This window comes from Merops nubicus, unplaced genomic scaffold (genome assembly GCF_000691845.1).
Source record: "Merops nubicus isolate BGI_N331 unplaced genomic scaffold, ASM69184v1 scaffold26576, whole genome shotgun sequence".
Taxonomy (NCBI): domain Eukaryota; kingdom Metazoa; phylum Chordata; class Aves; order Coraciiformes; family Meropidae; genus Merops; species Merops nubicus.
Window position 1 is genome coordinate 41,689 of NW_008617370.1, and position 19,038 is coordinate 60,726.

At 44.9% G+C, this 19,038-nt stretch overlaps 1 protein-coding gene across 1 annotated transcript in view; it reads left to right on the plus strand.

Annotated features, from left to right (window-relative positions):
- Positions 1-17,638, plus strand: part of ADCY9 (adenylate cyclase 9) — a gene marked incomplete at its 5' end in the record, with an annotated part of 59,322 nt that extends 41,684 nt beyond the window's left edge. The window contains 5 exons of the mRNA XM_008943131.1: positions 148-320; positions 4,577-4,681; positions 9,978-10,195; positions 14,320-14,422; positions 17,426-17,638. Of these exons, the coding sequence (XP_008941379.1) occupies positions 148-320; positions 4,577-4,681; positions 9,978-10,195; positions 14,320-14,422; positions 17,426-17,638 (812 nt within the window). The remainder of the gene's footprint in view (positions 1-147; positions 321-4,576; positions 4,682-9,977; positions 10,196-14,319; positions 14,423-17,425) is intronic.
- Positions 17,639-19,038: the final 1,400 nt, after the last annotated feature.

Below are 19,038 nucleotides of genomic sequence, written 5' to 3' on the forward strand. Positions count from 1 at the left end.
TGTCTTTCTGCCGTTCTGACTGTTCACTTTTGTGTGTTGTCTGAGCCTTGGCAGTGCTTTGGTTAGTGTGTTTCCTATCTGAGAAGACCCAAGGAGTTTTATTTTTGTCTTTCTGCCGTTCTGACTGTTCACTTCTTTTTCCTGTAGGGCTGAAGACTTATCTGATCTCTGGTCAGAAGGTGAAGGAGCCCCACTGCAGCTGTTCCCAAGCATTGCTTCCTGGCTTGGAGTCTGGAGATGGAGCCAGGATCCAGGGAGCGTCGTCAGCCGAGAACGCCGGTGACACGTCAAAGACTCTCAAACAGGCAGAAAAGCCAAAGGTGAGCTCTGGTTTCAAAGCCAAGCAGCATAGATCTCAAACTGTGTAACTCAGGCAGAGACGTGTGGGTGGGGAAACCTTGCAGGTTTGTTTGGGCACTGCTTTATCTCTTTGTGTACGTGTACATGTGTATATGTGCACACACAGTGACAAAACCTAGTCTGAGGGATTAAAAACTTCACACAGTAAAATGCTTCATGCAGCTACTGTAACTTCTGTGATTTGCTGCTTTTGCTGCAGCCTGCTTCTGCTGTTCCTCTGTTGTGCAGGTCATGTACCTGTGAACCTTTTCATGAGTAGGTAACAGACATCCCTGCAAAAAGGTAATGGGATTGTTTGTGTGGTGGGAGAAAATGCTCTGGTAGGCTCTGAGACTTTTTTCGTTCTGCTTGCTCTAGAAACCTGTATCTGGAACTGAGGGCAATGCTTTGTGTGGAACCAGTTTAGAGAGGTGATGACATCGTGTTGTGTTCACACCTCTCCCAAGATCTCCTGACAAGGAAATCTGTGAAACAATGTGTATTACTTCAAAGCTTTGCTGTTACTTTCCACCTTCCAGCTCAGAACACACTTCCCAAACAACAGATGTCTATTCTCTATTTTCCATTTGTGCAGAATTCCTTGTCCTGGGTTGTCTGAGCTGGGCACAAACGTCAGAACCATGGGGTGGTCATCTGCAGCTCAGTCTCCTTAGACCTCAGGCTGTTTAGTCCTGAGAGGATCTCTACAACACAGGTTTGAGATGGAGCTGACAGATTTGCTGCCAGGGTGACTTTTTTGCTGCTCCATTTTTGCTGGTTTTAGGTTTGTTTTCTGGCTTAGGAGAGCATGAGTAGAGCACCTTTACCTGCCTCTGTGCCCGGTTTTAAGCTTTGGAGTAAAAACACTGAATCACAACTGAGATCAGCTGGATGGCTGGCCCAAAGTCAAGTCCAACAGGACTGTTTAAGTACAGAAGGCAGCTTTAGGCATCTTTGGCTAAATACACTTTGTGTATGGTTTGACTGCATCCAGTTTGTTGGTGGCACTTTTCTGTTCCTTCTCCTCTGCAAGAAAGAATATATTTGGCATCCCTTGGGCACCAGCTTTCCAGCTCTCTCTTGTCTTTCAGTGGTGCTAGCAACTGAGGGAGGAAGATCTATCTCAGAGAAGCTGGTGGGTGTCTGTGCAGACAAGCTTGTCTGTGCTGCCCCATGTGTGGCCATGCAGAGGTACAGATGTGACAGTGAGCAGCCAGCGTGCAGTGTGGGGAGGTGCTGCTGGCTCATGGTGGGCTCATTGCTGCCTGGTCCCTAGTTTTGTGCTCTGGGACCATCTTGGCTGGGTGTTAATTGCCTTTTAAATGCTGAGAGGTTGTCTGCATGGTGCAGAAGTACAAACGTGGCTGTCTGGATAATTGAAGGAGAAGCTGAAAGAAGCTGCTTTGGAAGAGCATCTGGGAGAAGTGCCAGCTCAGTTTCAGCTGCCTGGGATACTCTATCTACTGTTGTGCTAAAGCTCCTGCATCGAGTTTATGCTTAGAGGTACCTGGTTTTATTCATCACCATCAGCACTGTGAGGCTGCCCTGTGGCTTCTGAAGTGGCCTCACAATTCTTTGAAACTAGCCTTGCCCAAAACACACTGATACTGGAGCGAGTTCTGCCTGACCCCAAGCTCAGGTCAAGGCTGGGTCAGGCTTTCAAGGAATGTTTCATTTGTCAGTACTGCTAGAGTAGGTCTTAGAGTGTTAATAAATATGTGTGTTTTAAAAATCCTCCCCAAGAATGGCTGTGGGATTTCATCGTAGATCATGCAGTTTTTTGAAAAGGAGTGGGTTTCTTTTTTACAGGTTTTTTTTTTTTTTTTGAAAGCCTGCAGCGTGCTGGTGGGGTCTGAAGATAATAATTTGCAAAAGAATCATGACTTACATGCCAACTGTTTTAAATACGAAGCTGTAAACAGTGTCAGTGTAGGAGGAGATGACTCCAGCTCTGCAAAAGAAACTAAGTAGGAGGGGCAAAATTACAGGCAAGTTGAGATATTCTTTGCTTTATAGGGAAGAAGTGGCCATTTTGGGTGCAAAGGATGACTTTCACATTTGGGGCTTGCACGGGTGTTCCAGCAGACTGAATCCAGCAGATTCATTAGGGAGAGTCAGGAAGAAGAACACAGCAGTAATTGATCCATGAAAGGAATTGTATTTCCTCCTCTCCTCCCGTGTGTCTGCAGTTGATTTAATTGCAAACCTCATTGCAATATGGACATCAATAAAACCTGTGTGCATAACTGAAATGGTGAAGACAGAGACTAAAAACTCTGAGTTGAATCTACAAGAGCAGCTGTTTTTCTGAATGAATGCTCTGTAACCTGCTCGAGCAGGCCTGGTATCACTTTATTTTCCCTATCATATTTTATAGAATCCCTTACTTGACAGGGAATCGTAAGCTGTTGTAAAAAGTGTTTTAATCATCTCTTGGCATGAAAACAGAAAGTACTTTCCCTTGTCTTGGTGTTTGCTGAAAGTGTGCTGATGTATTATTCATGGTGGGGAGGTCACGTAGGCACCGAGCTCGTGTGAGTGTCTGCAGCAGGGGATGGGCTTGGTGGTGTTGCTCTGAACACGTGGGGTCAGGCAGATGGGCTTGGGCATCTCCTCCAAAGGTCAGGCTTCTTTTCTGAGGTTTTTGTCTTCTGGTTGAACCCCAGAGTGTGTGAGGTGGTCTGGCTGATTTATTGGCGAGATTAAACAGGGAGTATTTTCAGTATTTTTTTATGAGCAGAATTTGGGTTTTATTACCAATAACTGACTTATGCAATGGATAAATTTACTAACTAACACTCTAGGAGCATAGAAGGCTCATTAGCCCGTTGTCATATTAATTTTTAAAGCCATCTAATATTGCCTTCCATGAAGTGGACAAGGCATTTGTGATATTTAGTCCCAGATTAATTTTAAACAAACCCATTTGAGAACTGACTTTATAATTTCTTCGGGTGTACTGGTATTTTTTCAGACTGTACAGGTTCAGAACTGGATGTAACTTGCTTATCTGATGCCAGGTTGGGAAACTCATGGTAATTTCAGTGCCCCAACCTGGACTGTACCCCCTGAGGAACAGCAGATACGATGGTCTGCTGGCTGCAGAGAAGGCTCAGAGTCTTCCTGGAAGCCTTTGAAAGGCATTGTTGGGTGATAAGGTGCATCAGCAGTCCCAGGAGGAGTGAGCTGGGAGAAGTACCATGCTGTAACCACCTGGAAATTAAACATGCTGCATTATTCCATTTCAAGTGTGACACCAGAGACAAAAAAGGAGCTTTGGATGACAAGCCAGTTCTGAAAAGACTTACACACTGGTCTCTGAAAGTGGGAGTGGATGTGAAGACAGAAGTTGTTGTGCTTTTGGACCAGGAAAATGACTACAGAGGATGGAACGAGACCCTCCTGAGTCCAAAATAAACAGAAAAAATGGCTATGGGGTGTTGAGTTTGGGACAAAAGGCTCAAGTTGGAGAAAAGTGTGAAGAACTTGCAAGACACAGGTCTGGGGTTAATTCCCCTTAAGAAGATCACATTTTAACTCCAAGGGGCTAAGTTGTTTTAGAAGCTAAAGTGCAACATTTTAGGTTGCTTCCAAAATGCATAACCTGCAACTCTTGCAAACCCTGATGGTTTTGTTTGTGTTGTTCCCTTGTTTCCTGTGACATTTGCTGGGTGTTTGGCTTCAACACTGTACAACAGCCTGAGCTCCACTCTGCTATCTTAGAGCACTGTATGGAAAAGTGTTTCCCTTTATGAGTTTCAGATATGTTGTTTTCCATTGCCCTGTACTGTTCATAACACATCGTGTTCTTTTGTGCTTTTTTTTTCTGAGTTTTGCAGCATTTTGTGCTAAGCCTTCCCTCCCGTTGCCATTCAGATCCAGCTGTAGGCAGCTTTCAAACAAGAAAATTGCACTTCTCCCACTAAAAAGAGTGTTTTGTTGTTCTTGTGGAGGTGCTTTGCCAGTATGCAGTGATTGCAGGATACCTGTGATCTCCCACTAGTAAAGCTTTCCTGGATTAGATTTAGCAAAAAAAGAAAAGCCCAAGAGAAAATCAGTGATTTATTTTTGAAACGGTGCATTTATTCCAGTCAGATTTTGCACCCTGCTTCCCATTCTGTAGCTTTGTTTATCTTCCAGCCGTGCTGCCAGTATACAAATGGACCAAATTATAAATTGCATAATACTATGAGGACACCAGAACATTCCTGGCTAAATTTTTTTTGTCTCCTTGCAGCCTTGCCCTTCCTGTAGTAGCACCCTTGCTCCCCACTGCGATGTCAGCGTAGACGAAGGAGCTATCCAAAACGGTTGTCAGGATGAGCATAAAAACAGTACAAAGGTAACTGAGCTATTTACCACTGCCCTTCTTCTCCCTTCTTTCTCTGCTTCAGTTAGTGTTCTCACTTTGGCATTGCTATTCCTTTAAAGCTCTTAAGCAGCAGAACTGCTTTTGCTTCTGAGCAATTGTGGTCTAAAGTTTAGCTGAGTCTCCCCCAAGTTTTCAAAATTATTAGTAATTTTATGGGCCCATTTTGATCCTGACAAGGACCTAAAGTTTGGACTCTTGAAATTATGCTGAGGCTACCCAAAGAGAAGCAAACAAAGGACACTACCATGTTCCCCATCCCTTACACCAGTTGTCTGCCTGCCACCTAGCCACACGTTACATTTGTGTCTTGCCAGTGTCCTCTGCATCGTAGCTCTAAGACACAGTTGTTCCTGTCCACAAGCACAGCTGGAATCACAGAATCCTTCTGGTTGGAAGAGACCTTTAGGATCATAAAGTCCAACTGTTCCCCCAGCACTGCCAGGTCCCCACTGCCCCGTGTCCCTCACACCACATCTCCACGGCTTGGAAACCCCTCCAGGGGTGGGGACTCCACCACTGCCCTGGGCAGCCTGGCACAGCCCTGGGCAACACTCAAGGGGAAGAAATTCACAGCCTTTAAGTCAGCTTGCATCCTTTTTCTCACCAACAAATCCTGCATCTCACATATTCAGCATGCTGCTGCCAAGATTGCTTTCCTTGTCTGTTGCTTAGATATTCTCACTGCAGCCACCTCCTCCTTCTACAGTACCAGACATTGCCTCTTTGTCATCTTGTTTGTGGCCTGTGCAGCCTCTCTGCTCTGCCTGTCACCTATTCCTTCCTCCTGAATATTAAGCTCCTGTCTAAATGCAGACTGGATACCAGAGCTCATCATCTGATTGTTTTATTTTCAAATAAGTTTAATGTTTCTTCTTGTTGGAGGGAATCACTTTATCAATACGCTCAGAGATAGTGAAGATCTTGTGATCTTCACATCTGTTTTTACAACTCTTCTTGCAGATAGAGCTAACTGAAAAACTCGCCAGCACTTGTTTTCCTGATGAGCTACTGCATTGATCTCTGTTTGTCCCTCTACCCCTTGTCTGTGTTTGACCTTTTGTATCTTATGCTTAAATTGTAAGCTCAGAAGCAGGGGCTGCTTTACTGGGCTGAAGTGGTGTGTGACACAGCAGAGCATGTTCTGTGCCAGGGTTCCTATGGATCAGCCTAAGGGAAAAAGAAAAGATAATTCCTTCAGCCCTGAGGGAGATAGAGCAGGGTGTCCAGCAGGTCCCAGTCCCAAAACAGCAGGAGATCTTTAAGACAGAAAACACTGTGGAAGCTCTGCCCAGGCTGCCAGGATGATACTTCATCCCCAGGCTGCTCTGCCCATGTGCCAGGGATCTTCAGAAACCGACTGCAAACAGAGATTTTCCTTGGGTACCAACTGCCTAGTGTCATATGTTGTCTTCATCAGAATTCTCCCTAAGTGTCTTCCCACTGCAGCTCTGTCAGCTTCCTGTGTGTGAGTCAGTAAGTCAGCCAGCCTTGCTTAGGAGAGCTCTGTACAGTGCTGAATAAAATACCTGTAATTTCACTGGAAGAAACATGTTAGTGGAGACCAAATTGCACATCCTCTGATTTGGTTTAGTTATTGCTAAGTCAAAACCAGGAGCAGTTCAGTGGCTCTCCAGTAAGTCTGGGTTGCCTGTTTAACCATGTGCTGAAAGAGCAGCTTCCTGCACAAGTTGTCATGGTGTTTGATTTCCAAACCTTCTTTGCAGGCTCAGCTTTCTTGGGCAGAAGAGCCATAAGGTCCCTCTGCCCATCTCTGGAGCCTGCTCCCTTCCTGTGCCATGATTGCTGGGCCTGGCCCTGCAGCATTTGTGTCCCCCCACTTCAGGGAATGTTCCTGATGTTAACCACATCCTTGGATGTTCGTGGGTCCCAACAGCCTCTGGAGCCTCCCTGTCTGTGGAGAGGAAACTGTCACATGGTGCAACAAACCTCAAAAAACACCCTGTAGAGCTTGTTGCCATCAGAAACCACAGTAACATCGGCGCTAACAACATTTAATAAACAGGGATTTTCTCCTTGCACACAAATAGTTTCACACTTTAATCCACTCCTGTTCAGATTAAGAGTGGAGACAGCACAGGAAAACCTTGAGCTGACTGAAGGGAAGAATTTTCTTAGGGATTTGAGCCTTTGCCAAGGAGCTAAAGAGAAAAGGCCAAGAGAACTCCGTGCTGACCTTCTCTGAAAGAGCAGAAAGTTTTGCTGCGTTTTTCAAATGAACTTGAAGAGCAGACAGGGAGAGCAAACAGTGCAGAGGAGCCACTATCTTTTATTTGAGCTGCTCGTGGCAAAAATTGTGTTCTCTCAGTTGCTGCTTTTCAAGTAGTGACATTTGCTGCAGGGTGGGGAAGAGGAGAAAGATTCTTTACCAGGGAAAACAAAAGAAGTGATAGCTATGACCCTAGTTGTTTTTTAGACCCCAGGTTGCTCTGGGAATTGCTCAAATATAATCTTTAGCATAAATTTTTAAAAAAAAGAAACAAACACAACAATAACCCCAAACCAATGATGTCCCTTCAGTTCTAGCAACTTGTTGAAGAGTTGTCTTTGGTTGGCCTTTGTTAGGAGTCCTCATCTCCAAGCAGTGAGGTTGCCCTGGCACTGCAGTAGGTCTCGTGCCCCATAGCTGTTCCCTCTGGGTAGGACAGAGAACCTGTTACAGGTGCTGGGCTTGCTCTGAAGCTGTTGAATGTTTTCCCTTAGAAAGGAACCTGGTGGCCTTCTACATGAGAAGTTCCTGTGGCTTACCAGGAGAGTGTCCTCCTGTCACAGGCCAGCGCCTCTGCGGTCCAAGGCCTTTTGGTTTGCCTTTGCTGAGACATGTGCTGCTGAAATCACCTTCCTCTGCTGTCAATTGTGCTTGAGCAAAACATTGGCAGCACACCAAGGGAACTACTGAGTTTCCTCTTCTGCTCCATCAGCTGCTGTGGCTGGGCTGTGAACACCTGCAGGCTGCCAAAGCTGAGCAGTGGAGGGGACTGGACTGGGAATCCTTTTGTCTCCTGGCTCCCAGGGTGTGGCTCCAGGGGCTCCCACCTCCATGGGGCAGCCCGCAGGGTGGAGATCCTGCATCCCTCCCAGGCTGGAGGAAGGGGAAGCACAGCCCACCTCCCTCCTGCTCTTCCTGTAGCTCCAGGGAAACCTTCCAACACACCTTAAGCTTTGAGGTCCTGGCAGTGGTAAGGAGCCAAGCCCAAGTGATTTCTGACCCTTCCCTGCAGAAAATGACATTCTCCTGCTGCTCCATTAGTCTTGTAGCTTCACTGGTTTGTTTGTACCTTTCACTCCCTGCCTATATTCACAGAATCCCAGCATGGTGGGGGTTGAAAGAGACTTCTGGAGATCATCTTATCCAACCCCTCTCCTAAAGCAGGGTCACCCACAGCAGGGTGCTGTGGATGATGTGCCCAGGATGGTGGCTAGCCACATTTGGAATCTCTCCAGAGAAGGAAACTACACAATCTCTCTGGGCAACCTGCTCCAGGCTCTGCCACCCTCACCCCAAAGAAGTTTCCAGGTGGCCCCTCCTGGGTTCCAGTTGGTGCCCGTTGCCCCTTGTCCTGTCCCTGGGCACCACTGACCAGAGTCTGGCCCCAGCCTCTTGTTCCCCGGGGCCCTTTAGCTCTTGCTCAGCACTGATCAGATCCCCTCTGAGGCTTCTCTTCTCCAGCTGCACAGCCCCAGGGCTCTCAGCCTGTCCTGCACAGAGATGCTCCAGCCCCTCAGCATCTCCACAGCCTCTGCTGGACTCTCTCCAGTAGCTCCTTGTCCCTCCTGAACTGAGGAGCCCAGAACTGTACCCACTACTCCAGAGGTGGCCTCTCTAGGGCAGAGTAGGGGGGGAGTAGAACCTCCCTCAACCTGCTGGCCACACTTCTGAATACACCTCAGGAGACCATTGGCCTCCTTGGCCACCAGGGCCCATTCCTGGCTCATGGTGATCTTGTCTATCAGGACTTCCAGGTCCTTCTCTGCAGAGTTGCTTTCCAGCAGGTCAACTCCTAACCTGTACTTGTGCATGGAATCATAGAATCATAGACTGTTTTGGGTGGGAAAGGACCTTTAGGGACCACCTACTCCAAGTCACCTGTGGTGAGCAGGGACATCCCCAGCTAGAGCAGGGTGCTCAGAGCCCCTGGGATGGTTCCAGGGATGGGGCAGCGACCACCTCTCTGGGCAGCCTGGGCCAGGGGCTCAGCACTGTCATATCCCTCGTTTGCTTTATGGGATAGATACACAAGGGAGTTGAATTAATTTTGCATGAGCAGCCAGAAACCAGATTGTTCTTAACTTTCAGTTGTTCTTACACTCTAAGTAACATATTTCAGTGCATGGCTGGGGTGGTGATGATATTTATGGTCACTGTGGTGGCATCCAAGAATAGTCTTCTGGAGGAGCTTGTCACTGCTGTGCTGACTGCTGTACAGGCAGGGATGAGGAAACTTCTGTCATGAGTGGGTTTCAGCATGAGGATAAATGATATGTGATGAATGATAAGACATGGAGGGGGGAGATAAGCATTCAAATATGCTAAATTTGGGATATGTTTGCATTTGAAAATGATCCTAACTGCAGTTCATTTTCATTCTTGCTGTACTCTGCTGTCTAATTTTTTTGGAATTGCTTCAGAACAGACTGGTCTAGGTCAAACAAAATGTAAAAGGAGGAATTTCAGGTTCCATGAAAACAATTTTGGGTTAAAAGTAATTTGTGTTCTCAGATGAACGAAAGCAGAATTGGTAATAGTGTGCACCTAGGCCCTGTGGCAAGCTGGTGTCAGAATTTAAAGATGTGGGATTAATTAATACCAAGGGAAAATAAACCCCAAAGAAGTAGTATAGCTAAGTTCAAAATGCAGTTTAATTGGCAGGATGTGGGGTTTTTTTGTGGCATGATGAGATGTACAAAAGGGCGGTTCAGGTCAGTGGAGGGATCGGCAGGGGCTGGCAGAGTAAGTTAGGTCATGACCTCTGGGAAGATAGCACAGTTTAAGTGGGTATTTACAAAGCTTTTTAGAAGTATCTTGACCTTAAGATGAGTGACTGAAATGTGGGCCAGCCCTCAGCTGGCATGCACTCACTGAAGGTGTGAATGGTTGCAAGGCAAGTGGAGCTGGATGTGTGATGTGAGCAGGTGAAAGCTGGGTGTGTTGAGGGAAGAACTTCCAACTTCTGCTCCATGACATCTCTTCTGTTGACTTTCTCAACCACTAATGTTCCCCATGTGTGTTATGCTTTCTGTCATTCAGGCTCCAGGAGGACACAGTCCAAAGACTCAGAATGGACTTTTGAGTCCTCCACAGGAAGAGAAGCTCAGCAACAGTCAAACCTCGCTTTATGAAATGTTGCAAGAGAAAGGAAGATGGGGTGGAGTGAGTCTGGATCAGTCAGCTCTCCTTCCTTTGAGGTTCAAAAATATCAGAGAAAAGACAGATGCTCACTTTGTGGATGTGATTAAAGAAGACAGGTAAGGAAAATGGAGCTGTACACTGTAAAATTGTATAAAGGCAAGAAAGTAGTAACAGGGGTCCCATTTATTTGTGTGCCTTTTGTCTAATGTTGGTGATTATTGTCAACATAGAAGATGATGTATGTTTTCTGATTTTAGTCTATATTCTGCTTAAACTGCAGTAAGAACTTGATGTCAGAAGCTTTCTTCTCAGGAATGTGTAAAACCAGGATTTCCATCATTTCCATGGTGAACAGTCAATTCTTCAGTTGAGTCTTTGGAATTGAAAATGCTCTTTAACTGACTTGTCATGAAGTTCATCTCTTACCTTTACATTAAGAAAGCCTCTTAATGCACACAGTATGTACCTTCCTCTGCAATTAAAAGTGTAACATAAAATCTAAACCACAAAACTCCATTTTTTGTATAGCAAAGAACATCTGATAACATTGTGTGACTAATACCTAGACATCATACTGGGCTTGGAAGGAGAATTAGTAAGAGTGAATTCTCATGGATCTACAACCTACCTACAGCATTTTGTAAAGTTAGCTTCTCACTGTTTCAAACAGAAAGAAGCCTCATTTAGGGCAGAGGAAAATAGTTCTCCAAAATTCAATAGTCTGTGATTTTTGTAAACACACAACCATATCTCCCTTATTATGGCAGTGACCTGATGGGAGCAACTAAACAGATACCTCGAGTTTGTTGTTGTTTCTGGTTATTCTTATTGTTGCTTCACTGCTTCCACTCAGATTAGGGGTATTTTATCTAAATATCCTTGAAACTGTGTGCTCGTATAGACTCCAGGCTGCCTGGAGCAGGGACACTGTCATTCTTAGCTGAAAACATGACCCAAGCAGGGAGAAGGGAGAGGAAGTGACACCAGACCCTCTCCAGTCTCTTCTCTAGATGTTTGTTTGTTTGTTTGTTTGTTTTCTTTTTTATCTCTTACTTTTCTTCTGTGGCCAATTTAGTTTAAAATTTGTGTTCCTGGTTTGGTTTGTTTTCCCCTTTATGTGTTGTCTGTCAATAGTGGCTGAGCATAGGTGTTTAACTGATATTTTCAAATATTAGAAGACAGACAGACTGGGGACATCTCAATGTTGGCAGAAATCAGCAAGAACAATTTGGATTTTTGTTGCAAATGGCACTGGCACACTGCAAGTTGTAAGTTATAGAAGCAGGTTAATTTATGCTGTTGGTCTGCTGAAGATACCTGGCTCAAGCTCTTGTGCTCCTGGTGTTTTCCTCCTCCCTTACAAAACAGATAATTCTTTCTGATTCCAAAAAAGGCAAAAGTAGGACCATGATTTGACATCAGTCAAACCCTATCTTTTTTTTTTTTTTTTATCTCAATTAAATGCCATCATTACCATATTAAGTGGGGCCATTTCTTGTTGCCAGGGAAACTTCTCTGCTGAGTTCAGTTCATGTAAACATAACTTTCCCAAAATAATCTGATTAATTAGGTCTATGCAAAATGGTTTTAGCCTGCAGCTTTACATTAATCCTTTTTAATGTTTTTTAGTGTCAAGTTATATGTAGTAAATAATTTTAAAACAGTCTTGATCCCCTACTGTAAAACATATTATATTCTTGGTCTTGACAAATGTAGTGACTGTGAGGATGTTTGAATGGGAAATTTGAGTTTTCTCAGGGAAAACCCAGATTTTTGGTTTTTACCTTGGAGCCCATACCTCAGCACAGTTCCACTTGTCCTTAAAAGTAATGATGATAAAGCCAGTGTTAGTTTGGCATGTTTGTATTATTGCATTATGCAAGAATCCTTTTCACAGAAGTTATCAGTTTGCCTGTCCTTACAACATGCTTGTGTGTATTTGGCAAACAGTGTGTGGTTTGAGCTTTGAGTCTGGCTTTCCTACAACCACTGTAAAAATACCAGGCTTTGTTCATTGTAATCTGCATGTTACTGGCTATTTGAAAAGAATACTATAGTGTAAGAGAGCAGAATGTTTATACTTCATTTCACTGGGGATATATTCAAAGGATTCTCGCCTTTCAGATTTTGGTTTCCAAGAAAAATTACATATTCCTTAGGTTCTAAAGCTTTTGAAGTACAAGAAATAAGCACTAGTGCATTAATCAGGACAGGGCTTACAAACCATCTCTTCAGATTTACAGAGCTGAGTCCCAGGGCAATATGAAGCTCCCCCAGAAGCTAAGTTCTCTACAGCTCTTCATCCCTCCCTTGGGCCCATGTCCAGTTTAAATACTTTTAAAATGTGTTTGTTCCTTTCATCTCCCACTTGCTGGTCTTGTGTGATCCAGGGAGAACAGAAACCACTTGTGCTGGGGAGGCACAGCCCCTCCTGGGAAGCAGATTATGTGTTCAGTCAACTTGGTCAACAAAATTGGGATCTTTCCCTCTTTGAGACCAACAGCTATGGACGTGGAGCTGGACCAGCAGAGTGCAGCCACCTGACATCAGAAATGCTGCCTGCACCCTCCTTTCATCCTGTCATACCTTCTGGCTTGTGCTGCACTGGCAAACTGGATTGCTCCTCCTTCATCCTTAGACCACTGCAGCTCCAGCACAACATCACCATACTCTCTGGAGCTTCCCTAGAGGAAGACTCTGAAATCAACAGTACTTAAAAAAAGAATAAAAATCTTGCCAAATTAATATTACAAGATGTTCTCAGGAACATCTCAAGAGAGGTGAGGGAGGGAAGACAAGGAAGAATGAAAGGGAGAAGGGGCACTCAAGTGAATGTGTCCTGTTGTTTCTCCAGTGTATGCTGAATATTTTTAATATAGCAGCCAAGTCTAGGAATAGGTGTTTGGCTGGTCTTGAATCTCAAGTCAAAAATGCTTCCCATGGGCCATCTTGTGCTGGGGAGCTTGTACTTGCAAAAAAAACTCTTGGCCTAGTGTTCATAAAAAATAAACAGAAAAAAAAACCCCAACCAAACAAAACAAACTCCCTGAAGAAAACAATAATTAAGGCAATTGAAAAGTAGCCCCTTCTAATTGTTGCTCTGGTGCCATGTTTTTTGAGGTGGGGTAGCACTTGGGAAGAAGCTGCCCCATTTCAGATTCTGCAGCAATTGTGTCACCAGTGACTTCACTGGAAACGAGTGGGATTGGTTGCTTGAAAAGGGAAGGAGGTTTGTAGTAGGAGTGTTTGCTGAAGCCCCAGATGTGGACTGCACAGCAGAGAGAGCAGTGAGCTGTCCCACACACCCAGTGCTCTCTACATCAAGTCCTCTCAGCTCTTTGACACCTACTTGAGAACTGAAAGGGTTGCAGATCAGGTGCCAGTAATGTCATTAGAAAACTTCCTCCTTAAACCTCTTAAAACTGATGTAAAACTCAAAAAATGTTCTATTTTTGCTCCAAAGCTGGGGAATGGAAACAACTTTCTAACGACTGAGACCTCTTTTATGTTTTTATTCCTGCACCTGATGCTGGAAGAGAAGGTGAAGGAGGCACAAACACCCTCTGGTAGCTGCTGCCTCCTGGTTCGTTAGCAAGTGAGCTAGTTTCTTTATTTGTCAGGGCCTTTGTGGATGATTCTGGTGATTTCAAATCTTGTTTCAGAAGTAAATGTAAGCTATCCCTCTCTTCAGGTTCCATTCTCTGTGGCCTGCAGTGTTAGGGGAATATTCCCAGCTGGGTTACTGAGTTATTTTAGGGTCTTTGAAATCCTGAGAAAGTGCTGTTTTCTAAAGGGACTTTTTTTTTTTTTTCCTCTAACAGTTTGTCACCTTTGTCATGCTTGGCTTGCTTTGAAGGATAGAATTCCACCTCAGACACAAATATCCCACAGCCACATATCTCCAAAGGTTGTGACTCTGTAGCAGCAATTAACCTTTACTATTTGCTGGCTTATAGAACAGTTATCTATAGTTACCAGCAGTTGTAGCTGTTATGTTTCTGGAAAGACTTTTAAGTCTTTTATTTAAGAAATATTACATTTACTCTGTCCTTTTTTTTGTGAAGTATTTCCTTTGACTGAACAAGTGATCTGGGTAAGGCTATACCTCAGTGACTGGGAGCAAAAAAAAAGCTACAGGAACTTCAAAGCCATGTACCTAGAAACAGAAACCACAGAATGGGGGGGCTCTGAAGGGTTTTCAGCTCAGTAAACTGATGTTGATCTCTTCTCCTCTCTTCAGCCTCATGAAAGATTACTTCTTCAAGCCACCTATTAACAAGCTGAGCCTGAACTTCTTGGATCAGGATTTGGAGATGGCCTACAGGACGAGCTATCAGGAAGAGGTGTGTTTCTCCTGGCACTGATTTCCTTCTGTAATCTGTCTAAGCAACTGTCTGTCCTTGTTTTTAAGATGTTTCTATTGCTGTTGATGGCAAGGGTCATGGAATGTCCCATGTGATTTACTACCTGGTATTGCTGCCACTGGAAACAGTCTCCTTTTGGTTTACCTGCTGTGTGCCATGTCCTGAATCTAGTCTGATGTTTAGGCCGAAAATACATTTTTACAGTCTACCAAAATACACTAATTACTTCTCACCTGCCTTTTCTCCATTTTCAGGTTAATGTTTTAAGGCTTTAGGCAGGCCAGGGAACCATGCTGAGGTGTCAGTAAAGGAACAAATGCTACTCCTTTTCTCATAAAATATCCAGACTTTTGAGAATGATAACTTTGAATCTGATTCTTGTTCATGTCACAGCCTCATGCTTGTCCCTGTGGAACCAAAACCTGCTCTGGACTCAGATGTCCTGAGTTCTGTAAGTGTGCTGCATTCAGAAACAAGTGATTCCAAGCACTGTGTAACAGGGAAGGAACAGTGAGTAAATTGTAAGGAATTTGGTGCCTACTTGAGGATTCTGCACCGAGTGTAAAAAGTCCTTAATCCCCTTGAGGGCTGATAGTATTACAGGCTTTCCACATCAGGAGATATCCCTGCCTGGCTGATAGGAACTAGCAAGATGTTTTGAGTTTAGATAGAGTGGCATTAGGTGTCAGTACTAGCTGAGGCTGCGTTTCCATCAGTAGCTGAAAAGTTGCTGCCAAAAGAGGGCAATTGCTCTCCCCTCCTTCTCCTCCCTGCTCCTAATGGCTCTGGTGCTTATCAGGCTTCCCCGCAGAGTCAGTTCATTTTTCAAGCCTTGCATAAAATATTCATGTTTTGTTTTTCTGTTTGGGGCTTTTTCTTCTTCTGCCCAGGTCTGTTTTCTGCTGCATTGAACCAGCAGCTCACAGAGGGGCTGGCAGGCAGCAGAGCCAGTGTGAGAGAACTGTCCAGCAGCAGGAAGGGGAACGTTCCCTCCCAGTAGCATCGAGCTCTGAGTTTGGGTCATCCATCTGGCAAAATCACATCGTGATAAATGTGGCTGTTGAGTTGTTTCCCAGTGTGTCCTGCATTAAGGGCAGGTCGGATTTCTGCTTCTGCTGCTTGTTGTTTTCTGCTCCTGGGCTGCTCTCTGGGCAGCATTGTCACATTGTCCTCAGCAATAGTCCCTAGCTGCTTGTTTCCCACTGCTGGCAAATGAGACCTAACCTACCTTTTTTTTTTTAAAAACAAAAGGAATCACAGTTGTGTTGCAGTTCAGTTTGTTCACTTTATTCTGGAGCTCCACACTCATCCTGCACTGTATTCCCATGGTGCAGCTCTGAGTAAAGCTCGTGTAGCAACAACAGGGAGAAATTTCTCATGGGTATAGTCTGCAAAATTTGCAGAAACTATACAGAAAATTGTAAATCAAATTCTTTCCAGTGGAAAGATTGGAGAAAGAAATGAAGCAGTGATAGTCAAACATCTCCAGATTGCCCTATTGTTGTGGGTATGTAGGAGATACATAGGAGGAGCTGGAATGTGACCTGTGCCTTTTGTTAGTGGCAAGCTATTAATTTGAAAATGACTATATAAACCTCCCTGGAAATTGGAGTCTTCACTCTGTAATTGTAACTGCAGCACTGGGACAAAACCTGTTAAAGCCTTAATATTAGCATAGTGCTGGTCCAAAACAACAACAAAAATAATCTTCTCTTGGGAGAGCGAAGTGATTTGTGAGCACTGCTGGTTATTTAATTGCCTCGGAGTGAACTGTTGCTGGAAGTTAAGTTCCACCACTGCTGAATTCAGCTCTAATTGCTCAGTGCCAGCTGCAGGCTCGGTGTGTGAGCACTCTCTGTGAGCAGCTCTGCTTCCCAAGAGCTCACTTAGCCTGCTCTTCTTTGGAAATTAAGGCACTACTTAACACTCTCAGGGCATCGCTGCTGCTGTCACCTTGGGATACAGCTCTGCTTTCCTTAATTCAATCCTTGGGACCTTCTGTGGGGGCTAACAGGATTTTGCCACAAATAACTGGCACTGAATGATGCTAACTGAATATATGAGTGTACAGAGAGGTACAAATGAGGAACAAGTTCATTTCCCAGTACTGCAGAGTGCCATGCTCTAAGGAGCAGAAGCAATTCCAAATTAAACCAGAGTATAAGACCGTAGTGTTCAAACTGGGCTACTCCATGGCAGTATGGGTGACATACTTCTTGTTTTTCCTCGGCACTTGCTCTCTGTGGTCCCTTGGGCAGATAAAACACTCGTAAAGCTGGACTCATCTGAGTAAGCTGGGATGTGGAGCTCATGATCTAGTTTTCAGCTGGACTGGCCCAAGCAGCACGCAGCACAGCTGCACGGGCGCCGGGGCCAGGACGGGCTGGGCTGGGACTGTGTGGTGAGGTGTTACAGGAGGAGAGAACTTGGTGTCCTGGGCTCTCATCAGTTCAGATTACGTAGCGTTCCCCTCGCTGCTTTTCATCCAGCCTGAAAGGGAGCTCTGAACTCTGCCACAGGCAAATGGCCATTCCTATGGCGGGGTGTTCCGAGGGTTTTCTTAAAGAACCATCAGAGCTAAAAGGCTTGTTATAAAATCCACTGTGACTATAAATAAAAATCCTTGAAGAAAACCTCTTACGGCTTTATCTGCTCGTAGTTATGGGGTTTCTGTTTCTTTGCATGGAATAGGCAATTTTCATCTGGCTTATTTCTGTAGCATAATATTCTGTGAAATCACCCCAGAGCTGGGGGCTGTGCTGCTGCTGCCTTTTTACAGCACAGAGTTACTCTTGGGGAATGGGGACAGCCATGGAACTACCTCTTCTGTTTCTTGTTTCAAAACAGTTTTTACATTGGACTAATGAAGTGGCAAAAAGTTCTGTGTTCCTGTTCTTGGTTTTGTGACCTGCTCTTCATGGTAAAGCTGAATTCAGCAAAACTGCATTTATTAATATCCACCCCCTCCCTGAATCCACACAGGTTATAAAGAATGCTCCAGTGAAGACGTTTGCCAGTGCTACCTTCAGCTCGCTCCTGGACGTGTTCCTCTCCACCACAGTCTTCCTCATCCTCTCTATCACATGTTTCCTGAAGCACGGGATGGTGGCGTCCCCTCCACCGCCTGCAGCAGTCGTGGTGTTCATCATTGCCATCCTGCTCGAGGTGCTGTCCCTTGTCATCTCAATTAGGTAAATACAGCATAAGAATGTCTCAAAATAGTAGCAAGAACTGAAATGGTGGTTGGCTTGAGAACATTTTGTTTGACAGCATCCCAGGAGCTCACTTGGATGGGCTGTAATACTTGGAGAACAGCGTTAGTGAAGCCAGGAAGGCTTGAGGCAAATATTCTGCAAAGAGAGGTCTAGCTACAGGGGGAGGAAGGTGGCTCTTCCATGAGAGAGGCTGCTTAAGGAAAGGAGGGCAGGCATGGTGTGCAGGATCTGTTATTGTTCCTTGGGATGCCTCTCATGAACTGGGGAGCCCAGAACTGGAATGGAGTACTCCCAAGGTGACCTCACTAGAGCAGAGCATGAGGAGAACCTCCCTCAGCCTGCTGTCCACACTTCTTCATGCACCTTAATGCATCTTCTAGGTGATGGCAACTCCTCGCTCCTGACCTGTACTCAGTCACCCAAAGGATGTGTTCTGGACTTCCAGGACACTTGCAGGCCTTGCCCAGACATCTGTAACTGGTTGGTGAGCAGTTACTACACGGTTCCTGCTCAACATGGGGTTTCCCCCAGGCACACTGGTGTTACTAACACATTGGAGCACAGCAGTTGTACCTGCATTCAGTACAGTACTCATGCTGTCCTGGGTGTGTTGTCTGATTTATACAGATACCAGGTGTAACCTGTTATTAACCCAGATGACAGACCTAATGATAAGTTGTTTGTTTGTCTGTACTTGTGAGAGCAAGTTTCTTCTGCCCTCCTCCTGCCCTGTTTCCACTGTGCTTCCTTCTGACACGGGAGCCTGTTGGGAGGGTGGCATGTGGAAACGTGTGTCCTTGCTTATTGTTCTGTCAGCTATGTGGAAGTTGAAAAGCTTTTGCAATTACAAGTTAGAAGCAATTCTGCTGCTGTTTCGAAAGGAACAAGGCACTGCAGTTTGCACTTTTATTTTGACTTTTCAGAGTCAAGGTAAAAAACACCTAATTAGTACTTTAGTCACTGGAGCAAGCTTGTAACTCAGTGTGTGTCTAAAGGTATGCGGGTGTATTGGTGTGAAGGCTGGCATGTAGGAGTAGAGAGAGGGCATTTATGAACAGTGGAAATGCTTTTAAGGATAGTATTTCTCAGCAGGTATATTTGATAGTTGCAATTTGAATAGGATTGTAGTTGTGGAGTTTTTAGAAAATCTAGAAAGTGGTAAGATCTAAACTGGGAAGGTGGTTGGACTGGTAGGACTGTCATTCTAGCACATCCTGAACTGGATTAACTGTTGCTCTGCCCTCTCTCTTGCACCAGACATGCTTTTTCCCTTCTGCAGAGCAGTTTCTGTGCTCTGTCTGGGGTGGGAGGAAGATTTTTGTCAGTTTAATGTGCCCGAGCAGCTCTTTGGTTGCAGCAGGCAGGAGTGTAGGAAGGCAG